The 14,666-nt window shown below is 53.3% G+C and overlaps 1 protein-coding gene across 1 annotated transcript in view; it reads right to left on the bottom strand.

Moving 5' to 3' along the window:
* Nucleotides 1-1,061: 1,061 nt before the first annotated feature.
* EGFR (epidermal growth factor receptor) overlaps nucleotides 1,062-14,666 on the bottom strand; it is a 179,700-nt gene continuing 166,095 nt past the window's right edge. The window contains 7 exon segments of the mRNA XM_072955552.1: nucleotides 1,062-6,622; nucleotides 6,625-6,879; nucleotides 7,536-7,641; nucleotides 8,180-8,227; nucleotides 8,596-8,763; nucleotides 10,050-10,147; nucleotides 11,740-11,886. Of these exon segments, the coding sequence (XP_072811653.1) occupies nucleotides 6,534-6,622; nucleotides 6,625-6,879; nucleotides 7,536-7,641; nucleotides 8,180-8,227; nucleotides 8,596-8,763; nucleotides 10,050-10,147; nucleotides 11,740-11,886 (911 nt within the window). The 3' untranslated portion in view covers nucleotides 1,062-6,533.

The following is a 14,666-nucleotide window of genomic DNA, read 5'->3' as shown; positions in this document are numbered from 1 at the left end:
CTAAGAGGCTTAGCCCCTCCCAGGGTGCCGGGCAATCACAGGGGGGTGTGTGTGGGGGGCCTGGCAAGTTCCCTGGATCTGCAGTGCTTCTAGGATCTAGTCCTGAAGTCCTGCCTCCACGTACATCACAGCCCCGCTCAGCCCTGCGCTGGTCCCTGGTGTGAACGACCCTCAGGGTGAACCGCACTGAACAGAGCAGCGGCTTTTCTGGAAATGATGGACGGTCTTTGGCCTCCATTAGACTGGTTCTCCTTGTGGGAGACACAAGGTGGAGCCCGGGGAGGGCGGGCTGGACCGGGCTGCCTCCTGCCTGCCCGTCTCGGGCCCTCCCCCTCGGGTCTGGAAGCTGGTCCCTCCTCCTCAGGGTGTGGCCCAGGCTCCATCAGAAGTTTGCTCTTTCCCAGTTGCTGGGGGTGAATTTAAACCCCGTAAGTCTCACCCTCACGGCCAGTTCAAAGGAGGAAATTCTTACTCACTCAGCTGTGCAGGGAGCGCAAGGCCGAACTGTGATCTGCATCTCAGCAGAACGACTTTGCTCAGCACCAGTGGTTTCCTGGCTGGGCGAGTCACAATACGGGTGCTGGGACCTAACACGGTCCCTAAGGGCACCGGCCGGCCACGCACCGCAGGCTGATGGTGGGAGCCGAGCAGCTGGTTCATGAACTCAGAGTTTAGGACTGAGCAGAATCACAACAGAACGTCTGTTTGCTTTGTCGCTCTCAGGAAACCAAACCTCACTTGCTATAGAATAATCTCCTACACCCAGGAATTCCCTCTTGGCTCCGTGAAGGAGGAGAGACCAGGGTGGAACCTGGGAAGACGGCATTGAGAGGACCCCCCCCCCTCACTGAAGGTCATCATTCCCGGGGTGGGTGGTGGCAGGAGTGGGGGAGACTCGGGGGGCAGGGGGCATAGGTCACTCTCCATAATTTCTCCTGCATCTTGCAGTTTTGCAAACTAAAGCTGCTCTAAAAATAGTTTATTAATTAACTTTAAAAAATTACCAGGAAAGATGACCCACAGTAGGTGGGATAAGATCAATAATGAATACCAACACTGCGTTGTTAACAAGAATACAAATTTTTATAAGGTCCTTAAGAATAAAGAACAATGAATAATATACATCTATTTTTTTTAATACCCCATATACAATCAACATGTTTTGATCAACAGTGTAAACCAGATAAAAGAGAATCTTGCTTTCCATTTGTACAAATATTGCTTTTCTCATAGCAAACCTTTATACCGTTGAAACGTACCATCGATAGAGAGCTGTTGCTTGTTTCAGAAGGAAGTTATTGCTGGCTGTGGCTAATTGCTTGTCACACATCCATCTTTATTTCCAAGGGTTTACATGATACAGGTGAGATTACTCTGTAGCCAAATTAAGTCAAAAGGGCTTCTTTAAAAAAAAAAATAAGTAAATGCACCTAAAAATGTGTAGTTTTATCTGCCAGGTGACCGGGTGGGCAGTCTTAGCATTTCTGCTGGCATTTCAGACAGACAGGAGGAATTTGTAACCTCGGAGGGCAGTCTGTGCCTGCATTTCCACGTGGAAAAGGAAATCGTGCTAATTGCTTCAGTTTTCCCCCCAGATGCAATGTATACAAAAAATATAAAACGTGTTTCTTAAAGCAAGAATTCTCTTGTTGGACTCCTGTTTTTATAAACCCCATCCAACTCCTTCTGCAACCTTCTGGCCGCCTCTCTTTGTGATGAACTGGTGAGTCCAGGGTTTGCTTTCTTCCCGGGCAACGGAGCTGCCCTTCAGGGAGGGCAGCGAGCTGCTTGCACAAGCGGCAGGGACGCTTGGCACCAGTGCCCCCTTTAACAGAGGACACGGGACAGAGGTGTCTGCTCTGTATTTCCTTTGCTTTTCATGGATTGCTCCCCTCTGGCGCTTGGGCACGTGCGTGGAGCCTCCCCGTGCACCCGGGTTCTTAATGCTCATGATGGATGCTGAGGTCTTTGTGCTTAGAGTCTGCTCAATCCCGAGGTCCCTATGCCCGCAGAACTGGCCTGCAACCCCCACACCTGCGGCCGCCCCTAGGCTGGTGGTTCTCCGCCCTGGCTGTACATCAGCATGACTTTAAGACCTTTACAAAGTGTACATCCTGGGTTTCACTGCCCCGGGGCACGAGAGGGCCGCAGGATTTTCAAAAGCGCCCCTGTGATTTCTCTGTGCAGCTGGGGTTGAGAACAGCATCCCTTAGGGAGGTCACGCTGAGGCTGGAAGACTGTTGGGGGGGGTTCGTTAAACGTGCTAAAACATTATCAGGGTTTGTGGCTGTTTCTAATCTATATTGTCAATGCACATCAAGTATAGACATAAAAATAAAATAGCTCCCATCAAAGTCAGATGGGTGTATATAAACCGACACAGAGATTACATCACTGTGTCTGTCGGTTACAGGGTCATTTTGGCAGATGACTGGGGTACCACGCAGATGGATCTGCCTTTCGGCCACAAGGAGAGCAATTCTTTTCTGCTGAATCGCCCTCGAGCCAACAGAACGTGCTTCAGACCAAGACTCAATGTGCTTTCCAGCTTTTCCTCACCTGATAGATCTATAAAAATGATTCTCCTCCTGACCGGGACGATGCCCTGGCTTAGCTCTGCAAAGACGCTGCGGTTTTTCTGAGACAGAAGAGGGTTTTCTCTCGCAGCAACTAAATCTCTTGAAGCAGAAATGTCACTTTCGAATTTCGATGCGCTTGCAGCCTAAGGTATAAACTGTTTCTTTTAGTAGAAAAACGCGTCTTCCTAAAAAATAGACCTTACAAAGTTCAGTGCTCAAAAATGTACAAAAATAGACTCAACATTTAAAAATCCTGCCTGAATGTGTCTGTAAGAGTAGAGAAGCGTGTGGCCCTGATGCGGCTGGTGGGACTGCTCAGAGGGGCAGGGGTCTTTACGTGGGAAGGTGTGACAGCCCCGGCCGGGGAACAAACAGATCATCGTGTTGTGACATGAACAGTGTGCGCATCGCAGGAAACAGATGCAGAGCAGACCTTCAGGGCCATTTCAACAGCGGTCACTTGGGGTGAGCAGCCATTCTCTGGGGCAGAAGATTGATTTTTCTTACTTCTTAGAAAACAAACTGTCCAGGGCTTCATAGAGGCTCAGACTGGGGTATGGGCCACCGTTCAGGATGCGTTAGCTGCTGGTGACAAGGACCCAGAGGGTTTGGGAATGGCCACTCAAGGCCAAGTCCCAAGGCGCATCGCTCTGGCCCTGCTCAGGGACTCACTTCCACACACAGACTCTGCCCTGACTCGGGAGCGCGGTGTGGACGCTCAGGCCTGTACCACGGAAGGCGACCTTTGCGACGGGGGTCTCGACCTAGGCTGCCCGTTGCGACAGCATGGGGAGCCCCTAGGATTCTGATTGAACTGGTCTGAGGAGACCTCACTTCTTCTTTTTAAGTTGGGCAGGTGGCCCCAGTGGGCTGCGAAGGACAGAACCCCGAGTCATATACCCCAGCAGCCTCGTCCCACACACTGGCTGTCCCCCACCCCTCGGGAGCTCTGAAAAGCCCCTCAGTGGGGGCTGCACCCGAGACAAAGTCAATCAGCCTCTTTTTGGTTGGGACCCAGGAGATTCCCAAGGGCAGCCAGTCTGAGAGCCACCGCCTTTGCCCTCCTGCCAGGCAGGAGGTTCAGATGTTTGCAGTTTGCGTGGGGAGGGGGCAAAAGCTCACAATTAGGAACTTTCACCAAATCCCTGAGCCTTGTCATCACCTGGGGTTCAACCTGCCACCCCCACTGTACTCCTGGTCATCAAATCAGGGACAACCTGGCCTCGGCAAATTCCGGGTTCTGAGATGATGGAACTATTTTTGTAGAGATGATGAAGATTCTACAAGAAGATGTGAACCAGGCATTGCACAGCTGGCCCCTGGACAACTCAGGGTCTGGGGCGCTGCCCCTCCAGCAGGGGGCTCCCCCTGTGACCTCATAGTGAGCCTCTGACTCCTTATCTGGAGATTCAACTAACGGGTGGGTCTCGCAGTGGTGCTGCTGAGGGCATCCACGTGTCAGTGGACCCGCGCTGTTCAAACCCGTGTTGTTCAAGGGTCAGCTGTAAATGTTAGCTTCCCACCCCGATCTGTCTTCAAAAGCCAGGTCTGGGGCTGGGGCCATGGGGAGAGGTTCCAGGAGCCGGCGGAGGGGGGAACAGCTCACAGACTCTCTGTGGGGCCTCAGGGACTGGGCGTCAACTAGGAGGAACCAAGGACAGGAGTGTAAACTTTGAAATCTGGCCCCCTGCACCCCCTGGACACAGTGAGAACATTTTGGGGAGCACGATCTTCAAAATGAATTTAGCAATTAAGGTTTTATGCGGGAAAACTGAACTACAAAGGAGGGAAAGCGTGGGCCGTTCTTGCTGGTTTATTACGTTCTAGTAAAACGTTTCAGATTTACAAAGACTAGGACTTTGCTGCTGAGCTAGACCAGCATGTTGCTGTCTCAGCAACCAGCACCCTGCTGCTCAGGGCTGAAGACCTGGCTACAGTATTTCTGCTCTGACATGAAGAAATCATCAAAGTGGTTTACGGGCAAGGGCAGAAAATGCCAGATTCTTACAAATGGCGTTTTGCCTTTTCAGGAGTCCTCTCCGGATGCCCCGTGGGGGACCGGCATGAAGGGCAGCGGGGCCTGGAGGCCTGCTTCCCTAGGGGGTCCTCGGGCAGGTGCTTCTGGGGCTGGGCTCCCTCTGCTCAGAAGGCACTTCCCACATCCCTGGTGGCTGAGAGCCTGGGGGTCTCTCTGCGCGACCCCGTGACGGCCTCCTGGTCCCCCAACCCTCCCTGCTCGGGGCTGTCACGTCTTGCCTGGCAACTCTCATACTGTTTTAAGGTTCACATTTATGACCCAGCTTTTTTTTTTTTTTTTTACCAAATTGTGAACTTCATGGATTCAGGGACTATGTTTTATTTGCTTTTTTTAATCTTTAGGAGGACCTATGCCAGGCTGCTGAGATGTTTAAAGGTACTCAGAACACGATGTGATGGAATTGAGTTGAATACAGTTTCTATTTCCACTGGGACAAAATTAGAGACTTTGGCGACAAAACCGTGGGGCCCTGATGCATCTGAGTCAATAAATAATTAAAAGGCTAAAGGAAAATCATGTGCGGGGTGTGTGTGTGTGTGTGTGTGGCGGAGCACAACCACAGACTGAAAAGATGGTCTGGCTAAGGTACGTTGACTAGGAGCGTTTACAACAATGTCTACAAAGAACCGTGTTCACGATCGGGGTGCAGGGACACAGGTGAGAAAAAGTTAGTGTCCTAAGTACAGAGGGTCCTTTAATTGCAGAGAGCTATTTTAAGGGAAAATGATTTTTTTCTGCCCACATACCTGCAAGTGTTCTGAAGGCCTTATCACCAGTGTCAAAGTCAAATTTCCTTTTTACCACCTGGGTTCCACTTAAGACATCGTGGTGTCTGCGCTGCACCTGTAAGACGCGCCAGCAGCGCGGAGGGCCAGGCGTTCCCGCATCCCTGCCCGGAGCCTGGACCGTTTCATCACCAAGGCGAGGAGGGGCTTTGGGCGCAGCGTCCCCGTGAGGCGCAAAGTACCGTTCGAGTAAAAAAAAAAAAAAAAAAAAAGCCAAAAACCTTTATAGTAAAATAAAAAGAAAATGATTTTCCATGAAGAGACTAAACTAATTTTTTTTTGGGGGGGATGCTAAAATAGTTTCCAAGAACAGCCTCGTTTCTGCAGTTTCCTGAGATACACCTGTCCCCTGAGCCCCAAAGGACTTGATGGAATTCCTCGGAGGCTCAGATTTGGGGCACTCTCATTCCGTCTCAGCGAAGGGCTGTTGGTCTGAACGCTGCTGAATCAACTATGAGCCGATCTTGGATGCTGTTCTTGTCGATGCGAAGAGCGGACTGAGTTCCAAAACAATGGAATGGAAAATAAACAGGTCAGTCGAAGACTCAGAGTCAGAGGACACTGGTCAACCAGCGGAGGGGAAGTACCACAGGGACATCCGTATAAAAGAAAGTCTGAGAAAGGATTCTATCCCCTCTGTTTCTTCCTGGCCCAGGAAGGGATCAAAGTGGCTTATCCTCTTACACCTGCCGTGATTCGATACAGGACCCATCGGGCCCCAGCTGAGGACGCGGAAGACTGGCTGGTTTTTCAACTGTCTTGCAGTGGAAGGGTCCCAGCGGAGCCAACAGAAGCCTGTGTCAGCCCGAAGCCTGGCCCTTGCTTCTCGGTCACAGTTGGGCCTGGGTCAGCTCAGTGCCACATGAGCCCACTGCAAGCAAAATCAAAGGCGAACTTCTGCCTAAGTGGGCGACGCTCCTTCCGGATGCCTCACAGTCTGGAGATGAAGGAATGGCCCTGGAACTGTGCAAGGTGCATCAGAGCCGGGGGCACTTCTTGGTTGAAAGACAGGACCAAACTGTGGGTCCCAGAGTTAAGGTGGGCATGGCTGTCAGGACCGCGAAGCTGCCTTGGCTTGGTCCCGGGGGCTGAAGGGAGCGGAATTTTTCGGGTGCCGCCGTCCCCCCGCGGTCACGCCCCAGTGAGGTCCCTGCTGGCTGGCGCTGCCCTTAGGTACTCTGCATCCCCAGCTGCAGGGCCCTCAAGGATGGCGTTGGCGAGAAGGCCTGCTGGTAGTCGGGGTTGTCCAGGCTGATCTGGGGGGTGCCCTTCTGCGCCCAGAGGGCAGGGCCGGAGAGGGCACCGTTGACGCAGACGGGATGGGCGGTGTTGAGATACTCGGGGTTGTCCACGGCGTTGCTGTGCGAATTCTGGTAGTGGGGGTCCCTTCCAGGCGCCGGGTGCAGAGGCTGATTGTGATACACGGGGTTCTGGACAGAGCCCGCCGGCCTTTTGGGGATAGACTGGTTCACGTACTCTGAAAGGGAAAAGCAAGCAGGGGTGATGGGCAAAACACATCCCGTGCAGGACCCCCCACCCCCGGCCCCGGCTCATCCTGCGCCCTGCGAACACTCCCCAGTGAGGCGACAGGTGACAGAGGGCAGGGACGCCTGGGGAGACTCTCTTGCTGGAATAAAGCGTGCTCCTTCCTGTCCTTCTCAAAGCAATGGGCACGTCTGTCCTCTGCTCATTGAAAGTTCTCAGAGCGCAGCCTCGGGGTGTGGGTGTGCGCGAGCAGGCAGGGACAGTCCGGGGACGGAACTTACATGAGGGACACGTTTACAGGCCAAGACTGGAGGCAGGAGACCAACGGGGTCAGATCTGTCACATACACACACACGCACACGCACACTCTCTCCCTCTCACACGCTGACACTTGTGCATCCTTGCTGTCTGCTTCACATCCTAGGAAGTCTGCAGACTGACTCTGAAAACAACCTGGATGTGACTTGAGCCCGATGGGGACCCGTGTGGACGCTCAGTTGCTCCCCCTGCTTCTGGCCTCCCTCCCGTCCTTGCGTCCGCACGCGGGCCGCGGGCCCCACCCGGGGGCCAGCCTGGAGGAGGCAGCCAGCCAGGGATGCGCAGGCCAGCTAGCGCTGGCCGGGGGAGGCTGAGGAGCAAGACACTCACCAGGCGCCGGGAGGAAGGTGTCATCGAGGCTGTCCTCGGTCAGGGTGCCGGTGGGGTCTGAGCTGTACCGTTGCAAGAAGCTGTCTTCTTTGAGGGGATAGCTCTGCTGGGAAGGGAGCAGGCGAGGTTACCCTAGCCGGCGCCGCTCCCTTCAGCACGTGCACGCATCACCTGAGAGCTTGCTAAAGCGCAGGCCCTGATTCAGCAGGTCTGGGGGAGGGCCCGAGGATCTGCATTTCTAACGACATCACCCACAGCTGGGGCCCACGCTGGGGCCCGCGGAGGAGGCTGCATTTTAAATTTTATTTAATTTTACTTAATTACAAGTGAATTTTCAGTAGCCACAAGTGGCCAGGGGCCTCTGTACTGGTAAGCGTGGCTGTCACCGTCCCCTGGGAGGTGGCCCCGCCCCAGAGATCCAGGTGTGGGGTGATGCTGGCACTGCTGGTCCCTGAACCACATTCTGGATCGCACTGCGACAAGGGATGCTGAAGTGCCGCCCTTAGGACAGAGGTCAAGGGAGGGAACAATACAGGGAGGAAATTCAAGACGATCTGGGTTAAGGTGGGTGGTTTGTAATGTCTAACCGAGCCACGGTACAGAGCGGTGACTTAACTTAACGGTTAATAGGTGTCCATACCTACCCCGTTTCTATCCACGCAGGCCACGGTGGGGGTGTTGCTGGTGGCGCTCTGAAAAAGAATCACAGCTGTTCACGGCGCACCCGGGCGCACACCTACGGTCCCCGAAACCAGGAGCCGGGCCTCAGGGAGCAGGTGCATTTACAGCTACTTTTTTCCATCTAGATTCATTAGCTTAAAAAAACCCCCTGTTTTGCTCTGTTTCATTCTACTCCTTAGGGGACCTAAAAGGATTACAATCTAGTGCGTATCAGGGCAGTCAAATGATTAACACGCTTAATCGATTCATTCTGATTCTGGCTTTACCAGCAGGTTAAAATGTACTTTTGTCTGAGTTCCACTGGATGGGGAGCATTCGCTCTTAAGACTCAGTCTGTCCGAAGCAGCAGACAGAGCTTGGGGAAGAGGGGCGCTGTTACCAGAGAGCTGAGCAGGGGCGTCCGGGAGGTGGCGGGGCTGTGGAAGAAGCCCTGTTGGGGGACGAGGTACTCGTCCGCGTCCACCACGTCATCCATGTCCTCTTCGTCCATCAGGGCGCGGTAGAAGTTGGAGTCCGTAGGGCTTGGCAAATGCATCCTCTCGTCCCCCTGGCACAGAGATTTTGAGACCATCAGAAGGGCCCCGAGAGCTGCCGGTCCACCCGCCGGCTACTGAGGTGGGCCTGGCGTCAGCAGGTGCTGCGTGTATGCAGATTTAATTCTAATTACCCCTCCAACCCCACCCGCTGTTCTCAGAAAGACAGCTCGTCCTCCCTTCTCCCCATCCTGCGGTGAACGTGCTGAAAATTCCCTGATGTCCAAAAGCCCCCGAAGGAAGTGCAAACGGCTCAGGGGGTAAAAGGAGAGCCCGAAGCTGGAGCATCCATTGAGTGTGTGCTCTGCCGTCAGGGCGGTGACGCTGCGATGGACAGTAAGACACACACGTTCGATCTTTGCCCCTGTTCCCGACAGAGCTCCCAGACCCTCGGAACTTCCTACACGATGAATGCAGAATGGTGTCTCTCATGAGGAGACGTTTTAAAGGTGGGGACTGGGGGCCAGAGCTCTTGCCCGTGGCCAATGACTTGGTCATGCTGATGTAATAATGAAGCCACCATGAAACCCGGAAGGATGGGGTTCAGGGAGCTTCCGGGGTGGTGCACCCGCGGAGATTTGGGAGCGTGTGCCCTTCCCCTACACCTCGCCCCGGGCACCTCTTCTATCTGGCTGTTCCTGAGTTACATCCTTTTATAAGCCAGTGATCCAGTGAGTGAGATGTTCCTCTGAGTTCTGAGAGCCACCCTAGCAAATTAACGGAATCTTCTGCCAGTTGGTCAGAAGCCCGGCTCACAGCCTGGACTTGGGACTGGCACCTGAATTTGGGAGAGGGGCGTGGCTTGGAGGACCGTGGCGTCTGATGCCACTTCCAGGTAGACAGTGTCACACTGGGCTGGCTTGCAGGACACCCGGCTGGTGTCGCAGAACTGATGGCTCGGTGGTGTGGGGACCCCGCCCCCCACCACCGCCCCGGCAACACACACATCCTGGAATTGCTGAGCCAAACTTTCAAATGATTTGCATGCATTATTTCACTGAATCATTAAAACAGCCCTGTGGGCTGGGTTTGGTTAACCTAATGTGGTCCTGAGCCCCGTTCCTTCATGAGACTAAGATAAGGCTTTGGCCAACTGGACCACGAAGATGACGGGGATGGGGTGTGCCGGGCTCAGACAGGGGGCCCCAGGAAGAGCCCCACTGAGCTTGCGCCCTGACCCAGGCGCACTGAGACCAAAGGTGTGACCGGGGGACGGTACAGGACGGAACAGAGCGACACGCGATGCTCATGAGAGGGATCTCCCCGCTGTGGGGGCGGGGCGCAGACTGTGAACTGGCACCTGGATGACAAGGTAGCGCTGGGGGTCCCGGGCCATCTTGGTGAACTCGATGATCAGCTCACGGAACTTCGGGCGACTGTCAGCATCGATCATCCAGCCTGGGGAGAAGAGCACAGCACAGTTACAACCCTGAGAGAAATGATACGGACGGCATCACGGAAGGAAAGCATTTGGGGTGAGACTCCTTTAGACCAACAAATGAGGACGGGACCGAATCTCTGTGACAGACTTTTCAGCCCTGGCAAACTAGCACTGACCGCTGTTTAAAGACCACGGTGACACAATATGTTTGAGTCAAAACGGCAAGAAAATGCTCTCATTTTCTACGCCTCCTCTTCCGGGGGCCAGCATCCTGGTGGCACCACCGTAAGTGACCCAGAAGCCTAACGACATGACACGCATCGCTGGCTGTGAACTGTCGCGGCGGTAGGGCGTCCGGACTCGGTCACCGTCCGCACTTGACATTCAGCCTCACCCGTGTTCACTCGGCAGCCCTGTAAGCTGGGAAGCAGGCTCAGCTTAGGGAAATGTAGGGAGTTTCCTTTAGGAACCTCGGGGTTTGGGGGCGCCACACCCTGCTGCTTTCGTTGTGGTACGTGCTCGGCCATCACAGGTGCTCCCGGGGGGCGCTCGGTGCCCTCCCGGGGGAGGCTCTGTCTCTCGGTCGTGCCAGTGCATTTGGTGGCACAATGGCCCAAGTCTGGACTAAACACTCTGGAGGAACAGCTGTCACCTGGAAACCCTCACAATTCGGGGGGCCCGTCTTTATCTTCTATCCGCAGGATGTCAAGCCAGTTTAAGCCAGAGAGCTTTGTGACTTTAGACCGATCGTGTCACCTCTCTGGATCCCCGCTTCCTCAACCCAAAGCAAGGAAGTTAAAACTGAAGATCTCTGCGCTCCCAAGTGCAGAGAGACTCAATATTTACACGAACTTGGCCCCATAAGCTCCCTGCGCTGCCTTCTTGGGCGAATGCCTGTCACACGTGTCATGGCAGCTTCGAGCCCATGGAACTGGCGATCCGATGACCCTGTGGCATCACAGTCAAGCCACACGCTCTTGTGTGGATGACAGTTTTTACTTGCTGCACTGTGGGAGACCGCACCTAAATCCACCCGCCCTTGAAGGTTTAAGCTAAAGCAGAAGTGCTGATTCTGTAAACCTCACGTGGTTCCTCATTGTTAGGCATTTGAAAACACTCGGTCTCTTGGGTAACAGATTCCAAAATGCTCGGGTAACAGATTCCAAAATGTGGGGGTGCTTTTTCCACTGAGCAGCTCAGCGGGAGAATATTTTGGTGTCGTGGTGCATGAAGGATTTTTTTTTCTTTTTAAAGGCCCTGTTCTCAAATATTTTTATTTTGTTTTATTTGGGGGGAGGTAAGTAGGTTTATTTAATTTCTTTTTCAGTGGAAGTGCTGGGGATTGAACCTGGGACCTGGTGCACGCCAAGGGTCCCACGCGCTCCACCACTTGAGCTATCTATTCCCCCCCCCCCCCGTCCCAGAGGACTTTGATTTCAATTGCTTGTCGCCAGCGTGGGCAAAGGTCAGCTCCCAGCGCTCAATGAGCCAGTGTGGGAGGGCACTGACGGTGTGCCCGGCCACAGACTGACAGCACGTCCCCGGGGAGGGGAGGCCCGGGTGGTCTGGCTGCGGTGCAGGGGGGCGGGCGGGGCGCGTGGCCACTCACACTTGACCATGATCATGTACACATCGATGGTGCAGATGGGCGGCTGCGGGAGGCGCTCCCCTTTCTCCAGGACGGTGGAGATCTCACTGGCCGGGATGCCGTCATACGGCTTGGACCCGAAGGTCATCAGCTCCCAGACGGTGACTCCTGTAAGGGGAAGACGCCTGTGAGTCAATGACAATCATGGCGCCTCGTCTTAGTCATCAGTGTTGACACGCTCTTTCTAATATTGAAAAGCCAACGTTTCCGTGGCCTTGGGCACTGTGCTCAACGGCTGAACACCTCAGTTTACCTCTCTGTAAAGTGGGATAATGACAGCGTCTGTATCTCAGAGGCTGGCTGTGAGCCTCAAACAAGACCACACAACTGAAACGCTCACGAAGGGGCAAAACCCACAAAGGGACCAGCAAGACCTCCCAGGCAGGGCCACTGCCTTCCTGCTTTTGTGCTTCTGTACAATGGCTTGCTTCTGGGAAAATGAAACTTACCCCTAAAATTCCATTGATTCCCAAAAGGTCACCCCTGATTGGTCCATTTCTAACACCTCATTTGCATCTACCCCTAAAATTCCGCTGGTTCCCAAAAGCCCACTCCTGATTGGTCCATTTCTAACATCTCATTTGCATATGGCACGAACTTAATCAAAACCTAAAACCCTATAAAGGCCCGTGTAAACCCGCAGACGGGGTCCAGAGCTTGGAGTGTTAACTCCTCTGGGCCCGCCGGCGTGATAAACCTGAGTTCTCCAACCCTCCGAGTGTCGCTTGGTCTTGGGACAGGATTCAAGTTGCTGTCACACTCAGACAAGGCCAGATAAACGGCAAGTGGCCAGAAAACGGTAAACTTCAATAGTAACAGCCCAGACACCACCACCACTCTGGTGACACACGGATCCTGGTCTGTGGAGCAGGAGTTACACACTCAGACATCTGCTCCAAATGACCTACTAGCTATGTTAGAAACTGGGTTTTTAAAGGATAATAATTTTTTAATAACTGGAGATTAAAAAAAACCGTGTTCCTTGTAATAAATGTAAAATCCCCACACTTTTAATTTCAAAACCAATCGTCATGATTAAAAAAAATCAAAGCGGCAGTAATTTGAGAACTGGTGTTTTTTCAGACTGTCCTGAAGTTCTGAGGGTCCTTCCATCTCCACGCCTCCCTCGATCGAATTCTCTGGTCCAGAAACACATATGTCACGGGGAGTGTGTCCCCATGTGGACAGCAAAGGTGCCCTGGGTGCCACTAGCAATGACCACAGAGGGCCAGAGCCGGGTCCCCAGACTGCGCAGGGAGGGGTCAGATGCAGGAACCCGGGGGCTCCCCGAACTCCAATTGGTTTAGCGACCCAGTTTCTTTAGCGCTGGCCTCTTAATATTTATCATCACAGATCTGCATGGGTTTTCCAGAGGCCATCGCAAAACCGGGTGACCCGAATTAATATGCAGAGTGCAAGGTCAGAAAATGAAGAAAAGCAGTGGTCCGGGGCAGGAAAATTAATTCTTCTGTCCTTCCCACCACACAGTCAATACGGACTTGAAAGAATGAAAATCTCATTTCCCGACCTATGCAAGTCAATGAATTCTCATCGAGCTAGGTTTAAACATTCCATTTAAGGATGCATAATGACTTCCTGCAGGAAGGCAAGCTTTTCAGGTTTCAGAACAAAAGGTGGAAAAAGGCCGTGTGTGTACCTGGCTGTGGGTTGTGAGCGGGACTGAGGTGATGTGAAATTCTCTCTTTTCAGCTCTTAAGTGGGACACAGGGATCCCCTCATTGTCTAAAATATTTTGCCTTGAGTGGAAACCAGGGAGTGGAGTAACAGGATATGTTTTTTCAACTAAAAATTCAGCTTCACATTGTCAACAATTCCAGAGTGCTGCCAGGGAGAGCAGATTATAACTGTTACCGAGTCCAAGCTGGTTCTGCTCGCCCCACGACAGGCCAGTAAATCGGGAGACGAGGTGCTGGGGCAAGGAAGAGCGACTGTTTTTGGAAAGCCGGCAGACCGAGAGGACGGCAGACTGAGGTCTTAGAGAACCATCCTGCTCCAGTCAGAATGCAGGCTCCTTTTATATAAAAAAAGCCAGGGGTGGGGGTGTGGTTGGTTGTTGCAAATTTCTTGCTGCAGGAATCCTTTGTTCTTGCAGCTGTCCACGTGGGTCAGGTCAGGGTGCCCCCTGCAAACCTCCCACAAAACAAAGGTTACTTTCTATTCTGCAACTTGTTATCTTTATATAAGTGCAGAAAAGCTGACATCCTTACAGGTCAGAGCCCGGAGAACAGGCTCTCCTGTCTATTTCAGGCTGAAGGCAACGCTGTTTCACAAAAGGTGCAGAGCCAGCAAGACTGAGCCTAGAAAACAGGGCACAGGGTTCAAGCCAAAAGAGCAGATCTAGTACAGAGTCAGACTGGTTCTCCTCTATTACGAAACCACTGATGACACAATTTCCACTGAGATGAAAAACACACATGCTCCTGGTGATGCTGACTTTCTGACACCGGCGGTAATCATTCGAAGGGGTTTAAGTCGCTGAGTCTGACTGTTCCATTTACTCCGCAAACATGGACGAAGCATGGACGGCGAGTGGGCACCCGGGACAAGGCAGGGGGACGCAGCCAGGCGGTGGGGGTGTGGGGAGGCCAGACCATCCCTGGTCCTCCTGATCCCGGTGAGGAGTTCGGGTTTCAGGTGGAACACATGTGGAAAAGCGAAGAAGGTGTTAAGCAGAGAAGTGACAGTCTGATCTAGTTTGAAAATGGAGAGCAGATCAGAGTGTGTAGAACAAGCCGAGAGAACGCCCAAGAGGGGTCCCTGCTTGGTGTCACCGAGGGAGGGGGTGGCTTGGGCTGCTGCGGTGACTGACGATGGAGATGGCTCGGGGCAGGACCTCCAGTGGGAAAAGTGGCATTTCTTTCCCTCCC

This window comes from Vicugna pacos, chromosome 36, assembly GCF_048564905.1.
Source record: "Vicugna pacos chromosome 36, VicPac4, whole genome shotgun sequence".
Classification (NCBI taxonomy): domain Eukaryota; kingdom Metazoa; phylum Chordata; class Mammalia; order Artiodactyla; family Camelidae; genus Vicugna; species Vicugna pacos.
This window is presented reverse-complemented; position numbering and strand designations above follow the sequence as displayed.